The 17,798-nt window shown below is 45.4% G+C and overlaps 1 protein-coding gene across 1 annotated transcript in view; it reads right to left on the reverse strand.

Annotated features, from left to right (window-relative positions):
• Window positions 1-16,829, reverse strand: part of SMS (spermine synthase) — a 52,119-nt gene extending 35,290 nt beyond the window's left edge. Inside the window, exon 1 of the mRNA XM_057719276.1 lies at window positions 16,561-16,829. Within this exon, the coding sequence (XP_057575259.1) occupies window positions 16,561-16,609 (49 nt within the window). The 5' untranslated portion in view covers window positions 16,610-16,829. The remainder of the gene's footprint in view (window positions 1-16,560) is intronic.
• Window positions 16,830-17,798: the final 969 nt, after the last annotated feature.

Genomic DNA, 17,798 nt, shown 5'->3' on the forward strand with positions numbered 1-17,798 from the left:
CTGCCCACTTTGTGTGTTTTTATTCAACAATAACTTAAAAAGAATCAACTTGGAGGTCTGATCCAAATTAAATACACCACTATCAAAAGAAGGCAAAGAAAGACAAGGTTTCACCTCTCTCTGTCTCATTTTGTCCCAGGGATCCACTTATAGGCCTCTCTTGGATAATGAACCTCACTCCTCTGACCCTGGCCATCAGCTCCAAATGGCTGAATACCAAATCTGTATATCCAGCTGGAACATGCCTCCCACCCACTCCCCACACTGTCCCAATCTCAAGTCTGCAATCAAAATCCAGCTGGGACCTCCCTCCTCCTTCCCACCAATGGTTAATACCCCTACCACTTAAAATCCCCCTTATCGGTCCCCTGAAGCTTCTCCCACAAGTTCCCCACCACAGTCTCTCTGCACCACTCAAACTCACTGGCCAGGGCACCCCTCACTTACAGACCTCACTTCATCAAACATAAAATGGAGACACCACTTCGCAGGGTTCCTATAAGGAACCCAATACCAATGTTTGAACCCTACGTCCCTCAGTCAGGCACTGCCATTTAATCATCGATCCATAAGGTGGGTGGCCCTATGGACATAAGTAGATTAGCTATACCCACTCAACCTTACTAGCCCAAGCAGAGGAGAGTCCTGCCGAATAAAAACCTATGACACCAGGTGCCCTGGCAAAAAGGCAGGGAAATATGCTTCAGTTAGATTCCCACTTCTTCAGCTTTAAGAGGCTAAGATACTGTAACCTCCTTAACTAAGGGAATTTCATTAGAGAGGCTGCCCTCAGGAAATAAGCAATTCTCACACTTTCAGAAAAACTCTGGACTCTCCACCCTGTGACCCTGACTTGTGCCTTTAAGTCTTTTCCAACTTCAAATACTTCAACTAAGGAAACTCTGGACATTAGGTATGAGGACTTTAAGCTACACAATGCCAAGTCTCTGCCCTGTACCATTACCCTGTACCAGCTGTGGGCCAGAATCACACTAGTCCCCTCTGCAAAATTAGGTGGCTGTGTTCCTTTCTGCTCTCTCACATTTAAGCAGCACCTGGCTTATAAAATTAGAAGATGAATTTCTATTCTTGCTAAATGTATCTTTAATTATATGGGCTAGAAATGCCACACCTCACCATCCAGGACTCCCTCCCCCCCAAATTTTACTGTCTCTTAGGTCTCTCTCACAAAGCTCGAGTAATTAAAGCTCCAAGAGGTGGTTAATTATTCCCATGGTTGCACCATGCCCAAGTGGTGAGGCCCAAAATCCAGCCTCCTTCCATCCCACCTCCCACTCCCCAGACCCTGGAATTTCCAGAGCTCCATGCCCTTACTTGTTCTTGATACCAGGTGCCCTCTGATCTGCCTCCTCCACACACACTTCCCATTTGCCATCCAGGCCCGAGGGCCCAGCCCCTACTCCCGCCTCCTCCTTTCAGAGATCTACACTCTCTTCGTGGGAGGATGGCCCTGAAGCTGCTGGCAGATCTGTTTGCAGCTCCCTGCAAGGGGAAGCATAAATGCAGGTATCCTTTCCCCAAAACCCGAGACTCCAATGTCAGAGAACCTATGAGCCAGGCTTGGGTTGTGCAGTTTACCAGCTTCCTGGTCTTCTTGATAGGCCCCTAAACCTGAAAGAGGAAGATAAGGAAAATGGACTCCAAATACAGTTTGAAATCATTCAAGTATCTGCTTTAAAATCCTCTCAGATATCCTCATCTTCACAGTGGTGTGTTCACAGGACAGCAATGCATTGGTCAAAACTCAGAACTGTACTCTAAAATTTACTCTATGTAATATATATCACATTTTAAAAAATCTATTCCAGAGTTACCACCCCCTCTGGCATATCCCCCCCGAGAACAAAATCCCATCCCACCCCAGCCGGTTGCTCACAACAGCCTAACGGTTCAAGAACATCTTTTGAACTCACTCTGAATATGCTAGATGTAAAAAAAGAATGTAGAGAGGCAGGGGCAACAAGTTTACATTACTGAAATCATATGATAAACAGGAAGTCTTCATATTTTACAAAAAAAAACTTAAATTTAAAATTATATTAAAAAGTTTTTCTTAAGTTTTAACAATGGGTCTGTGCATCAGAAGACTTCTCAGGCATTCAAAAACCTAATTAACTTCTAAGGATTAAAGTGAAGGTCAAGCAGGTGCTTCCTCAGCCTATCTTAGGTTCGACAGCTTGGTCATATAGTCCTAGTTTACAACAGCTGCAGGATGATTAATCTCATCACACAAAACCCACGCCAACAGGAATGTTCAAAGCAGCATGACTCATAGTCAAAAAGTGAAAACAGCCCAACAGCCCATCAAGTTATAAATGGGTAAGCAAAGTGTGGTATTATCCACACCACGGACTATTATTTAGCCACAGAAGGAATGAAATATTGACACAGGCCACAACATGGGTGAGTTGTGAAGACATCATGCTAAGCTGAAGAAGCCAGGCACGTACTGTATGATTCCATTTATATGAAATGGCCAGATAAAGCAAATCCCTAGAGACAGAAAGCAAATTAGTCATTGCCAGGGCCTGGGAAATGGAGGTCTAGAAGAAATGGGAGTGATGGCAAAGGGGCACAGGGTTTCTTACTGGAATGATGAAAATGTTCTAAAATTGTGGTGATGGTCGCACAACTTGGAACATACCAAAAACCACTGAACTGTATACTTTAAATAGGCAAATTGTATGAATCATATCTCAATAAAGTGGTCTAAAAATATCCAAATAAACAAGCAACACTTTTAGATTCTCGGTTACTTTGAGGTAATCAAGGCAACAAAGTTCCAGAAGCCAGTTTCTACCCTTCAATCAACCATAAGACAGGCCCCAGGGACTTCCATGGCAGTCCAGTGGTTAAGACTCTGAGCTTCTACTACAGGGGGCATGGGTTTGATCCCTGGTCAGGAAACTAAGATCCTGCAAGCTGCTCAACCGGGGGGGAAAAAAAAAAGACAGGCCCCAGACACCAGATTAAAGGGGTTGCCAGGGGTAGTCTTCTCTACCCATCCCCACCCTCCTTCATCAAATAGCAAGTGTCTGAATGGCTGCGCCCTACGCATTTGAGATGCTTTCCTACCTCTAAAGCATGTCTGCAGCCTGTTTCGGTGCCTCGGGTTCAATCACAGCATGGTGACTACAGTTATTAATACTGTATTGTATATTTGAAAGCTGCTGGGAGAGTGGATCTGAAAAGTTCTCATCACAAGAAAAATAACTTGTAGCTATATGTGGTTATGGATGTTAACTACACACTGTGGCAATCATTTTGCAACATTTACATTTATTGAATCATTACCTTCTACACCTAAAACGTTATGTCAATTACAATTACCTCAATTAAAAAAAATACAGCACCAGGGTGGGGCTGCAAAATACTGAAAGGAACAATGACATCAACCATTTGGGCCTATTTTCAGAGCACAGTTTCTGATATGCACAGAGAAGAGAAACCGAACCAGGAAAAATCAACTAAAGAAAGAAAGAAAGCGACCTACTGAAGTTGGATTGACAGCCACACAACACAGAAATAACACCCTAGCTCTTTTCATGCAAACGTACATTAAGGAAAACCATATGGGACTGTTTACAATACCAGCCACAATGACTATTTCTTAAAACTCACATTGCGGTACACTTGGTATACTGTAAACTCGTGGCTAATTGCTTCACTGCCCTGCCTTCCCTTTCCCACTGCAGAAGCAGTTAAAAGGGCATTTCCCACTGACAGGTGGGCCCCCAACATCTACTGGAAAGGTGGCAGGAGCCCTGCTCAGCTTAAAAAATAACACCAACCCAGAGCCAATCTCCTTAAGAAATTAGAGGGTTTATAAAAAAAATAATCTATCCCTCTGTGCTCTGGAACCAGAACATTAATCCAATATTGTCCCCTCTTCTTCCTGATAAGCCCGTTTCCCCCAAGACTAGGAAAGTCTTCAAAGTAGCCACAACCCACAAGCCTCAGTGTGCACAGGGAGGGTGTACCTCCCTCCACAGAGGTGGCACGTGGCTCAAACTCTTCTGTCCTTACCTTCTGACTTAGCCCACATGGGAGGCTAACCAAGAGTTATAAAATAAGACAGAGAAGAGAGAGATTTGGGAAAAGCCTAGCTTTGCTTTGGGGGGAAGTTGACAGTTTGTGGCCCAACACTAGGCCACTTGCTCTCTCACGGAAGGAGTCACTGGAGGAACATCAGGCATGCTAGGAAGCCATGGCCCATGCTTTCAGAGGGGGAGGAGTCAACCGGGCTGGAGCTGTGGGAGAGAGCAAGGGAAGACTGCCAATGCAGAGGACATGGAGAAGAGGTCAGAACCACAATGAACCCTTTTTGAGGGTTGGGCTCAACCCAACAGGAAGGGGAAGTTAAAGGGAGCAAAAGCAGGCCCAGCAGCATCCTAAAAAGGTCAAGCAGGTGGCAGAGGGTCTGAGGTTAGAGGACAGGAGAAGAAGACTTGAGGCACCTGGCCCGGGAAAATCCTACCTCTAGTTCAACACTGCTGTCCACAGTCCACCATGAGGCACAGAAAGGGGTCCAGCCACCACCTGCCACCTCCCAGAGCAGCAGGATGAGAACAGATTACAGGCTGGCCCAAGGAGGGATGGCCTTCAGCTCCACCCAGAAAGAGAACAAGATTTCTCTCCCAAAGTAGAGAAGGCAGGACTTTTTTTTTTTTTTTAATCCAGGAAGGATGAAATATGTTTTCCAATGACTTAAACAATATGAATATCCAGCTTTCTTCCCATTAACTTTAGGTAGGCAGAATTCCTCACAGCTCAGACCTATTAGCATCTGTGTTTCTATTTTAAAAATTAAAAAAATGCTACGATTTCTGCCAGAGTTTCTACGCTAGGTTGCAAATCAACAATGAAATAGTATTTCCAGAGATAAAGCAGTTTAGACTTTGTGAACTCTAATGTCAAAAATCACATTCCTATCAGAGCTGTCCCTGAGGTGGCCCCGACACCTTCCCTTGCTCTGGCTTTGGCTGGGGCAGACTTGGCCAAGTCAACATGCAGGTCTGTCCCATTCAGAGGGCCCCCCTCCAAGACTGGGCAGCACCCAGGAAGCGCCAGGAAAGTGAGTGAGGCTGGAGAATGGCACAGCGACAGAGGGCACAGGGAGTGGCATGTGCTATGACAGACTGTGAGGGACCTATACTTGTATATTTTTCCAGAGGGCTCTGAAAGCAAGCCACTGGGCTTAGAAAATCTAAAGGCAGAGGTGGGCAGGCTTGCTCTGCAAAGGACCACACAGTAACCACGCCAGGCTTTGCAAGCCAAGTCAGGTCCTGTCACAAATGTTTGTGTGTGTTTTACTGGCCTTTTAAAAGGCATGGGGGGACTTCCCTGATGGCGCAGTTGTTAAGAATCCGCCTGCCAATGCAGAGGACACAGGTTCGAGCCCTGGTCCGGGAAGACTCCACATGCCACGGAGCAACTAAGCCCTTGCGCCACAACTACTGAGCCCGTGCTCTAGAGCCCATGAGCCACAACTATTGAGCCCACACGCTGCAACTACTGAAGCCCACACACCTAGAGCCTGTGATCCACAACAAGAGAAGCCACCACACTGAGAAACTTGTGCACCACAACAAAGAGTAGCCCCTGCTTGCAGCAACTAGAGAAAGCCCACGTAGGAACGAAGACCCAACACAGCCAATAAATAAATAAATAAATAAGTTATTTAAAAAAAAAAAAAGGCAGAGAGAACTCCCTAGCTGTCCAGTGGTTTAAGACTGCGCTTTCACTACCAAGGGCCCAAGTTCAATCCTAGTCGGGAACTAAGATCCCACAAGCAGAGCGGTGCGGCCAGTAAAAAAAAGAAAGAAAGAAAGAAAGAAAAAGGAAAAAGGCAGAAATCATTCTTAGCTGGAGGGCTGTACAAAAAGAGGCCAGAGGAGCAGGATTTGGCCCAAGGGCCTTAGTATGTTGACCCCTCGTCTAAGGTCTTTTCCAGCTCTAAATTCTTAACCGACAGGGACACTCAGCTGTAATTCTACAACCTGAATTTCCAGAAGTGACATTCTAGAATTTGAAACTGGAATAATCTGAGGAATATTTCCTACATTTAACTTAGCAACTTATTAAATGTGGAAAAAAATAACAGCTAATAACCTAATAACTAGGACCCCTGTGTTTTAAGGAATATATACAAGTTACATTAGCAGTTAACAGGAACAACCTCACACCAGAGAGTATTTAAGAGTACCAGCCTCCATTTTAAAGTCTCAAATCACTAAGCTATGCTCCTACTTCAAGAACTTAGCAAAAGAGGAAAACCCAAAGCAAGCAGAGGAAGGGAATAAGGATAACAGAAATCAATGAAATTGAAAACAAAAAACTATAGAGAAATCAATAAATCAACGAAGCAAAAAGCTATTTCTTTGAAAAGGTCAATAAAATTGACAAACTCTAGCAAGACTCACCAAAAAAAAAAAACAAAGAAAGATACAAATAGCCAGCATCAGGAATCAAACAAGAGCTATCATTCCGGATGCTGCAAACACCAAAAGGATAAAGGAATCCTACAAACAACTCTATACACATAAATTTGACAACTTATGGAAATGAGCTAGGTCCTCAAAAAATACAAACCACAACTCACCAAAATGAAACAGGTAATCTGAACAGCCTTATAACTATTAAGGAAATTGAATTTGAAATTTTAAAACTCCAAAGAAAGGAAATCTTGAGGCCTAGATGGTTTCACGAGAGAATTCAACAAACATTTAAAGAATTAAACATCAATTCTACATAACCTCTTCCAGAAAATAAAAAAGGAGGGGAACACCTCCGAATTCATTTTATGAAGCCATTATCCTAACACCAAAACCAGGCAAAGATGGCCCCAAAAGAGAAACCTACAGACCAGACCAATATCCCTCATGAATAGAAACACAAAAATCCTTAACAAATCCTTAAATAGAATTTAGCAATATATGAAACTAATTATGTACCATGACCAAATGGGATTTACTCCAGGTATGCATGTCTGGTTCAATATATTTTAAAAAAATCAATTTGATGTACCATATTAATAGGCTAAAGAAGGGGGAAAAAAATCACACGGTATTAACTGATGTAGGAAAAGCATTTGATAAAATTTAACACCCATTCAAAATAAAAGCACACAGAAAATAGGAACAGAGGGTAATGTCCACAATTTGATAAAGAGTATCTACAAAAAAACCTACAGCCAGCATCGTACTTAATGGTAAAGGTGGCAAGGATGTCTGCTCTCACTGCTGCCATTCAATAAAGTAATGAAAGTGTAGCCAGCTCAACAAGGCCTAGAGGTCAAGTTTTGCCCAAGGTTACACAGCTAGTAAGTGGTAGGATCCAAACTCAAGCAGCCAGGTTCCAAAGATCCAGTGCTTTTAATCACGACATTGTGTTGCCCCCTAGTTATATATGGGACAAGAATAAGCCATCTGTCCCATACACCAAAACATCAATAGTGGTTATCTACTTGTGATAAGATTAGAGATCTGGGTTTCCCCCTTCCTATTTCTCTACACCCTGTAGGTAGTCTAAAATGAGCACATAACTTAAAAATATGTACAAAGACAAATGCATAAACCATTACTTGAACAGCATCTACAGTTTCTTCAAGTAAAGCCATATCCTTTATTCAAAGGAAAAAATATGCACGGGAACTCTTAACAATTTAACATTCACAAAATGCTTTTTTGTTTTGTCTTTATTAAGACCTATCATATTCCAAAGGGAATAAATTGATGGTAAGCTCTTTTTCTCTCCAACCTAGACAAACATCAAACACTTGGACTGACAGGCCCATGATCCTCTTCCTCACAACCCCAGCACCAACTGGGCCACTTAGCTGCAGCTTAAAGAGCTCAAAAATTCAGTGTTAAACCATTTCTAAAATGTACACCATTACTGTTTCCCCAAGTGTGATCCACAGCACTGGTTCTAAGAAAAAGGGTCCCATTAAGTAACTCATAGGATGCAATGTACAGCATGGTGACTATAGTTAATACCGTATGCACAGATCAACCGGTTTGCAAGGCAGAAATAGAGCCCAGATGCAGAGAGCATATAGACACCAAGTGGGGAAAGCGGGGGGCGGGGGGGGGGATATTAATTGGGAGATTGGGATTGCCATGTATACATTACTAATAAGAAAAAAATATCAAACTGTACGCTTTAAATACATGCAGTTTATTGTATGTTGATTATATCTCAATAAAAGTTCTTAGAAAAAATTTTTAAAAATACCGTATGCCAAAGTTATTAAGAGTAGATGTTAAAAGTTCTCATCACAGGAAAAGATAATTTTCAAACTACTTATGATGACAGATGTTAACTAGACATATTGTGGTGATCATTTCGCAATATATACAAGTATCAAATTACAAGGTTGTACACCTGTAACTAATACAATGTTATGTGTCAGTAACACCTCAATAAAAAAAGGGGAGCCCCATGTTGAACCCAGTTTGAGATATCTTCTAACATTATCTAGAAATTCAGAATGCCCATTATCCTATCAGTCTTGCTTGACCACTGTGATCTGCAGTCCTTCAGAAGAGACCATTTGGTGCTAAATATAACAGTATCCTAGAAATTGCTCAGTATTCTCACAGGAGAAATTTCCATTCCAGGGAAAACAGTCATGCAACATAAACCCACGGAAGTGTTATCTTAAAAATCAAAATGTCTTCTTAAAACTGCTTTAGTAACTTAGAGAGGTCCTTTAAGTAAAGTAGACCAACCTTCAAATCACATGCCAACCCTTTATTTTCTGCCTCTTCTTTTGCCAGCAGAACTTTCCTTATCTTTCAGTAAGTGAAATTCACACCTCTTTATAGTAGATCATCTTTACCCACTGGCGCAATTTCAAAGTATTCAGCGCTAAGTATTGCAATTAGTGTTAAGTGTTTTGTGTATCATTTGACACTCTTCCAAACATTTTATTGGACATCCCACCCAACAGCACAGTGTGTGGGATTTTGGTATCACTGCTGCCTTCATGCAAAGGATGAAATTAAGATACATGGGAAACTACCCAGAGTCAAGTCAGCTCAGGAAACCAGAACATGCTACCGGCTCTTACCAGCTCCTTTCAATTTTGCTGCTTAGCCCATAAATGCCTTTGATCACAAGTGTGGCCACTAGCTCAGGGGCTCATTCCAGAACACAGGTGACATTATCAGTTTAACAAACTACAGGCCCACTGCAACTTAGGGCTCCAGAGTTGTCTTTTTCTTGGGGTCTGGAAAAGTGCCTAGTTGTAAGGGTTTAAAAGAGCATTTGGGCTTTCTAGGTGGCGCAGTGGTTAAGAATCTGTGTGCCAATACCGGGGACACGGGTTCGACCCCTGCTCCAGGAAGATCCCATATGCTGCAGAGCAACTAAGCCCATGTGTCACAACTATTGAGCCTGCGCTTTGCAGTCCGTGAGCCACAACTACTGAGCCCATGTGCCGCAACTACTGAAGCTCACACGCCTAGAGCCTGTGCTCTGCAACGAGAAGCCACGGCAATGAGGAGCCCACGCACCACAACAAAGAGTAGCCCCCGCTCGCCACAACTAGAGAAAGCCTGCATGCAGCAACAAAGACCCAACACAGCCAATAAATAAATAAATATTTTTAAAAAAGAGCATTTGTGCAATGGTTTACATACTTGGTTTGCAGAATTCAATTGAGGAGGTTTCCTGACTTTTCAAAAGAACTAAGCCTGTAATTAAACTACCATGAAATGATGGTTGGAGCCACAGTGCACACCAGCAGGCTTAGGTTACAACTGCAGTGAAATGGTAGATTAAAACACGCAGAATATGCGAGACTCCAAAAACTAAACTCAATAATAGCTTTCTTGAACACGTTTTTAAACAGATGCCCAACCACAACTTTCAAACTAATCCTTATGTGCCAAGGGTTAGTATAACCACGGTGGTCTCAATTCAAATTATAAGGCCCATAATGCCAAATCTTACCAGGGTCCCAAATCCAACACCAAAAGCTCTTTTTTCAAAGCTATGAGAGACCACAGCATTTCAATCTACCTCCCAAGAAGGTAGGAAAGGCCTTCCAATGCTGATTCAGATACAGCCAATTTCATTACACAATTAAGAGGATACAAAGATTCCAGGACTTCCCTGGCAGTCCAGTGGTTAAGACGCTGAGCTTCCACTGCAGGGGGCATGGGTTCATCCCTGGCCAGGGAACTAAGATCCCACATGCCACGCAGTGTGGCCAAAAAATAAAAGAGGATACAAAGATTCCAAATTGGTAACTCCTTAACTGCAAAACAAAACTGGTTTTCCCCCACAAAAACAAACAAAAAACCCACAAGACAAATCACCTACCAGTTGGTTATTAAATTGGAAAACACTCTTTTTAAGAAACATCACCTGCAGAGCTTCAAATTACTTGAAAAACTACCTCCCTTGTTAGCTGGGGTGGAGATTGTTCCTAAATGCCTGGATTACGGAGTCAATTTCTTAAACAGCTGTTATCCCTTCCAAAAGCACTCAAAATAGAGAAATACCAAGTAAGAACTAGATGAGGCTTTTTGATACAAAGCACTAATTTTCCATATACAACCTCTAAGGTTTAAAGATATGGGTATAACTTTGGAACTATATTCTAAAAAAACCCATTAAGGTTTACACAATTTTTTAATGGCAAAGCTCACAAAATGAATTCCCAGCAATGTGCAATTATTCAGCCTGGGGTCAAATAGAGCATGATCAGTGCAACTAAGAATCTCCCAGAGTTGGGGAAAAGGGAGTTTGTTTTTTTTTTAAATCCCAACAAAGCAAAAGAGCATGCCAAATGTAGGCAGATTCCAACGAGGGCCCTCCTCCAAGCAGTCCAGAAAACAATTTCAAAGACAATTAAGGTATAAGAATACCTACATCACACACAAACACAAAATATCTTTTCCAGAGCTGTTAGAAAATTCTGAGTCCAGGTGCTGCTTGGAAGCACAAGGAGTGTGAGACTCAGGTGTGTGTTGGGTGAGGCTGGCGAATCAGGTAGAAATGCACTTTCACGGACCTTGCAAGTGCTGATAAGGAGTTTCAACTTTATCTGTAGAGTAATGAGGACACACAGGAGGGCTTCTAAATGGGAAGAGGGATGGGGATCTGTTGAGTTCCTGTTGACTGAGCCCTTCCCAAACAAGGGAGACAAGTAGGGAGATTGTGGCCAAGAACTGTAGCCAGGAAAAAGGTGAGCAAGGAATTTGAGAGGGTAGCAGGTAGAACCCACAGGACTTAATGACGTGGATGGGTGCCTCCAAGGTTTCTGGTACAAGGGGTTTTTTGTTTTTAATGAGGATCCTATTATAGTGGTTCTCATTCTTAATCAGCATCAGAATTGCTGGGAGGAAAGCTGGTTAAAAATGTAAATTCCAGGTACTACCCTCCCCTCAAAGACTGAGTCACATCAGTCTAGAGTGGGGCCCACGCATGCATTTTCCCATTCATCAGCCGCCCAAGGTTTCATTGTTGAAGCAGGCATGTGGGTGTGGGTGGTGTTGTCTATCACAGTGGTGGATAAAGTGTGATGGGACAAGGGATAATGATAATGCCGAGGGGGTAAGTAGAAAGTTTCTTTCTGTTCTTGAACAAAAGAACAAAAAAGCTAGATGCAATCAAAAGTGGTTTGGTTTTATGCTTATAGTTATTTAAAATACACAAAGACGATATGCTGTTGCCAGAAAGTAGCTCAATAAATACAAGGAAGAGCGGGAGCTTAGTGGAGAGGTCCAAGATGGTTCCGGAAATCAGGGAGGGAGGGTCACCTGAAGCCACAGGCTTTGCTGGGTAGGAAGTGCTAACCGACCCTGGTGTAAACCTCAGGGAAGGTAAGGCCCATCCTCCCTCCCTGCACCTCGGAGACTTCCAAAAAGAACCAGGGGAATTTTGCTGATGATTTGTCTTCCACATCACTCCAACAACCTGGTTAGGACTTACACCGGGGATTCTCTACACCAGCACCAGATATGTTGGCTTGTCAATGCTGCGCACTGTAGGATGTTTAAAAGCCTCCCTGGCCTACTATGATGCTGGTAGCACCTCCCAAGGTGAGAAGACAAAAAAAGTCTCCAGATAGTGATAAACTGGGGGAGGAGGGGGTGCAGGGAGACACGCAGTCATTAAGAAGCACTGCCATAACTAAGAGGCTTCACAGTTGTGGAATTAACAAAGGACTTGGAATCAAATAGACAGGGCTTTGAATCAGATAGCCAACTTAAAAGGAGAAAAACTTCAATAGGCTTATTTATTCATCTTTAAAATGGGGATAACAGAACCCATCATAGGGTTGTTGTGAGGATTACCTAAAATGTGTTATGCGCTTAGGGCAATGCCGAGACCAGGAGGCAATTAGTAAACACTGGCTTTTATGTTTTCAAAAAGATGTTTTGAAGCAGGGACATTCGCTTACAGCTTCGGCCTGAGTGGAAATCTCCTCCCAAAGGGAACAATATAGAGAAACGACAGTCCCAATTCTCTCTCCAGCTCCTGGGGGGCCTAAACCTGGGGTCTATGGACTCCCAAGGGGCCAGTGGACACAACTCAGGGGCTCTGTGAACGTGGATGGGAAAAAATATACATCCTTATTTACACATTAGTGTAAACAGCATATTTTTCAATTATGTCTGTAAAACCACACATTATCAACTACCTGGCCACTGTCACAACAAAAGCACAGCTTTTTCTTATCAAATGACAGCTCAAATACTGATTTTCTTGGCTCTACTCCGAAATTATGGAAAGTATGAGGCCTGCAGCTAGACTGTAATGTGTTACAAAAGAAGCACCTATTACTATTTACTATGTCACATATTAGTTTTATTCTGAAAATGTTATTTTAAACAAATGGGTTATTTTAAGCACTTAAAATTCTTATACAGCTGATTGACTTTGGTGTACCTTATAAGCTGGTACAAGAGTGTAAAGCAATTATATTCCAATAAAGAACTTAAAAAAATTCTTATTCTGAGAACTCCACAGGCTTCTCCAATGAGGGTCAAAGGCATACAACTTTAGAACCCCTACTACCCTAAACCTTTTTGGCTAAACCCTTAATTCCCAAGCAGCCTTATCAGTTTTTGTTGTTGTTTTGTTTTTTTGTGGGGTTTTTTGGCCACGCCACACACTTGCAGAATCTCAGTTCCTTAACCAGGGATTGAATCTGGGCCACAGCAGTAAAAGCCCGGAATCCTAACCACTAGGCAACCAGGGAACTCCCGTGTTCTTAATGTATTAAGATTTCTGTTATAAAACTAATTTGTTAATTTGAGTGACAAGTCACTTTGTTTCCCTACATAAACTATAGATCAGTGGTCCAAAAGATGGACACAACAGCATCAGGCACGTTTCCCCACTCAGGACCCATCCTCTTCATTCTAAAGGTAAATGCGTGCCTTGTTTCCCCCTAGTGGACTTGAACTACTTTCCACCTTTTCCATAATATCAATCGGGTCCATTTAAGCAGTACTTCTCAAACATCTATGATGTATCAGAACTGTGTCCAAGATACAGACCCTGGAGGTCAGCCTTCAAAGATACTCCCAGCCCAGGGAAGAAAAGGACATGGAAAGGAAGACTGCTACCTTTCCAGGTTGGGCAGAGGCTGTGCGTATGTCACTCACTTCTGTCTACGCAGCATGCTCACTGGCTGCCTAGCATAAACAAACCACGTGTCCTCCACCAGCCCAGAGATGCTTAAGCTATACCAATGTGGGACATGTTTATTCTTGTTAGCCTCAGGCTGAGAAATCACAAAATGTTTCCTGGGCTCAAGAGTCTTCACAGTCCAATACTTCACCTACAAGAGGATCAAAGATGAGATTTTTTTCAGCAGAAATTAAAATTTCCCGAGTTACCTCATCAGCCAGAACTAAACAGGCATTGCCAGGCCCAACCTATAATTGCCCTCAGTGGACCAGTGGCTGCTGGGTACTAGCTGGCTTGCGCGGGTAACTAAGTTATACAGAATCGCAACATAATACCATAACTAAGTGGTTCAAGTTTAACTCCATTAAAATCACATCATGGAACTGGAGCATTAGGAAGGATTACTGACAAATGGAGAAAAGAACATGATTCCAGGCTCCACAGGCATTTGACTCACCCTTGAGTCACATCCAATACTCACATGCCAAGAGTAATGCCTTTTGACTCATTATCAATTAAAATAAATGTTTTTGAAGACCTCACAGGTGGTAGACTTCTCACCAAGTACCCCTTAATGAAAACCAAAACCTGAGATCCTAGTTTAGCCAGATCCCCTTATTTTACAAGGGTGGATACCTACGGACATCAAGGGTGACATGCCTCCCCACAGAATCAAGTAATGGGGGGAATACAATAAGATCAGGGTTCTCTTACTCCCTAAACAGTTCTGTAGGGGCTCAAGATCTACTAACACAGATGCATATATACACGTCCCCTTAGGATCTCTTTCTAGAGTGTTCTTCACCTTGCCATCAAAACTTTCTCATCTTGAAGATTAACAGTCTGGGAATTAAGAGTAAGTGGCTGTGAATTCTTCTCAATCTTTTATTACTTTCTCTTCACACGACTAATTATTTAGATGCCACTTCCACACCTCGCCAAATTCAAACCTGTCAGCTTCTCCTGCTCTCTTCCAAACTGCACGTCCGTGGTTCTCTCTCCCTCTGTAGCTGGTGCCTGCCCAAAGTATTGAAGTTCTCTCGCTTTTTCTTCATATAATTAAGTGAAGGTTTTCCCCGCTTCTACAATGCAACACAGAAGTCCATTGGGAGCAACCATTTCAACAGACAACACCTGAATTTAGCTGAAAGCTGTTTAAGGCTTCAAGCAAGGACACTCAGACTGAGGGAAGTGCCAGAATCTTCTGGCCTCATCGTTATCCTCCTGAGAGCCTAGAAAACCCATGCTCAATAAGCACAGGTTAAGTGCTCACACATGACTGCCACCAGAAACTCAACTCAGCAGCTGAGTGCCCTTCAACCACTATTTCTTCCTCAAGCCTCACCCTGGTGAAGCTGGTGGGCTAATCACTCAACGAAACCTTTTGGCTATCTCCAACCACCATTTTATCTCCTGATTCTCCTCAGCCGCCTCCTTTCCCTTCAGCCTCACCTAAGAAAGGAGGGAACTAAGAAATGCTTTGTTTTCTCCTAGTCACTTCCCCACCACCCAAATACACTGCTGTTAATTAACAACCTTGTGGTGTTTTACAGCAACTGCCATTAATATTAAAAGCCCGGGGGGGGGGGGGGCGGAGCCCAACGAAGTGTGCACTGCCCTTCCCCCTTTTTACCACAGGGAAGAAGCTCAGAAAGGTCGAGAAATAAAGTCAAAGTCAAGCAGAGCCAATCAAGACAGGACACAAACCTAGGTCTTGTTCAAATCCCTACAGTCTTTTTTTTTCCTCATCTTATGCCTTCGGAAATCCTTTAAACCGGGGGAGAAAGTGCAAAGTGAGTGCTCCGAAGTTCAAAACGGGGTGGGGGGGAGAGAAAGAGAGAAAGTGTGAAAGTAATGTTTTCAATGGTAATAGAAAAGGTGGCTCCAGCCAACTGGAGGAAGACAGTGGGACGCACGAGAAGCGCAGATTCAAGTCTGCTGCACTCACACAGGTTTAAAAGCCACCAGAGAGGGCTTCCTGGGGGTCCAGTGGTTAAGACTCCGCACTCCCAATGCAGGGGGCACAGGTTCGATCCCTGGCCGGGGAAGTAAGATCCCGCATGCCACGGCCAAAAAAAAAAAAAGCCACCAGAAAAAAGACGAGCAGTCCTGCCCCTCCCCCTCCCCGTTAGACGCGCCCAGGAAAAAGGCGTGCAAAACACCCTTCCTCTCCACAATTCCTGCAGTCGGTCCGGACTTTCCCAGCCCTCTGTTCTGGCCGGCTCGCAGTCTTCCGAGCCTCCCGGATTCGCAGACTTACAGTTCCCGCGCTCGGACCTCACACATCACCCCTCCCCCCGCCCCCATAATAATATAATCATCGTTTCCTTTTCCCGTGCCCCGTCCCTTTCCGGGGGATCTGTGTCCTACGCAGTCGGCTGAGAATTCTGCGAGCGCGGCGCGGTCCTGCCCCAGCCCCGGGTCCCACGAGGGGAGCCCCCGCCCCCGGGGGAATTTACCCGCCTCGGGGAACGGGGAAAGGTCCCGCCGGCGGGCCCCGCGCACGCCCCCCGCCCCAGGGGGGAACGCGGCCACGCAGAGTCTTTCTCCCGCGTGGGGGGCGCGAGGGGACCCCCGGCGGGGGCGGCCGAGCCTGCGTGGGGCGCGGGTGGGCCACCTGGGCCCGGGAGGGCGGCTCGCTCGCGGTCTAGGTGGGAGCTGGTGCGGCCCCTCCGGGCCCCGCGCTGCCGCCGGGACGCAGCGCGGCGGGAGCAGGAGCGCGGCCTCCGCACGGGCGTCGGTGCACGCGGCAGCCCGGGAGACGCCCGCGCCGGGGCCGCGCGGCCGTCCGCATTGTTCGGCCCGCGGCGCGCGCCCCGCCCGGCCCCGCCGGCCCCAGCTCGCCCGGCGGCGGGAGCGACGGGGCAGGTGGCGGGCGCGCGCCCTCACCTTTGGCGCCGAGCATGAAGTCGAGGGTGCTGTGCCGTGCTGCTGCCATAGTGAGGCGAGGCCCTGGGCCATGCCTGGGGGAGGCGGCCGGGGAGACTGGGGGGCCGCGCGGCGTGTCAGGCTGCGGCCGGCGGGGAGTGCGCCGTGCCGGGGAGGCCGAGGGTAGGAGGTGGGAGGGACCGCCGGGAGCCACCCGGGGCGCGGGGGCGGGGTCGGGCCCGCCTCCGGGAGGGAGGAAGCGAGGACGCCCGCAGCCCCGGACTCCGAGGGCCGGGTGTGAGGCCGCGCTAAGGCAATGGTGGAAACGTGGGCGCCGTGCTCCCCGGCGTGCGTCACCAATGGCCGCGCCCTGCGCCGAGGATCGGGCGGGCGCTCCCGCCATCCGTTAGGTCACCTTAGGTTTAAACCGCGCAGCACGACTTCCGGGGGGCCCACCCCCTGCACTTCCCCCAGAGCGGCCCCCCGAGCCCAGGCCCTTCTGATTTCCTGGCCAAGCCAAGAAAATAAAATGCTGGGATCCACTCTGCAGTGTAAAAGTACAGCCGCTTTTTTCTTAACTCTTCAAATGCTACAATTTAATCCATTAGAATTGTCATTTCCATTATCTTTAGCCAGGACCAGCTCTACGTTTCGGCACCGAACAGAAAGCTCTTGGGTATTCAAGTTAGCTGCCTACGTTTTTTTGCGAAAAATGGGAATGAGGAAGAAGCAAGTGAGAGGAACACGTTGTTAATGCTGAGTTGGGAAATTACAGCTTCTAGAGTTGCTCGTCCATCACTGAAATCTACATTCGTGGCAGTGAACTTTTCCGCTGTGAGCTTGTCTTGGACTTCGGGGTTGTAGCTGGTGATCAACAAAGGAGAGAACATCAGTGTCTGGGCACTAAAGCCCTCTTTATGACACTGACAGTATCACTGGGCAGATGCCTCCATCATCCCATCAGTCCTCTGTTCCTCTCTAGGCGTTCCCAAGCTCCTCAGGAATTGCTGTAATAGCTGGACAAAGTCTAGATCAGTGAATTCTTGTACCTCCACAAGTACTGGAGGAACTAGATATTAAACTTCTCTCTCCTGCAAACAGTCCCTAGTGGCTGTTTTGCTGAGTCCTCCCCCTTTCTATAAGAACTGGGCAGTATCTTCACAAGTGTCCTTTAAAAGACCATTCTGTTAAGAACTGGATCCCTTTTTCAGCCCCACATTAATTTTCTCCTGCCCAGGCCACCTGTTTGTTGCCCTGCA

The sequence above is a fragment of the Hippopotamus amphibius genome, chromosome X (genome assembly GCF_030028045.1).
Source record: "Hippopotamus amphibius kiboko isolate mHipAmp2 chromosome X, mHipAmp2.hap2, whole genome shotgun sequence".
Lineage (NCBI taxonomy): Eukaryota > Metazoa > Chordata > Mammalia > Artiodactyla > Hippopotamidae > Hippopotamus > Hippopotamus amphibius.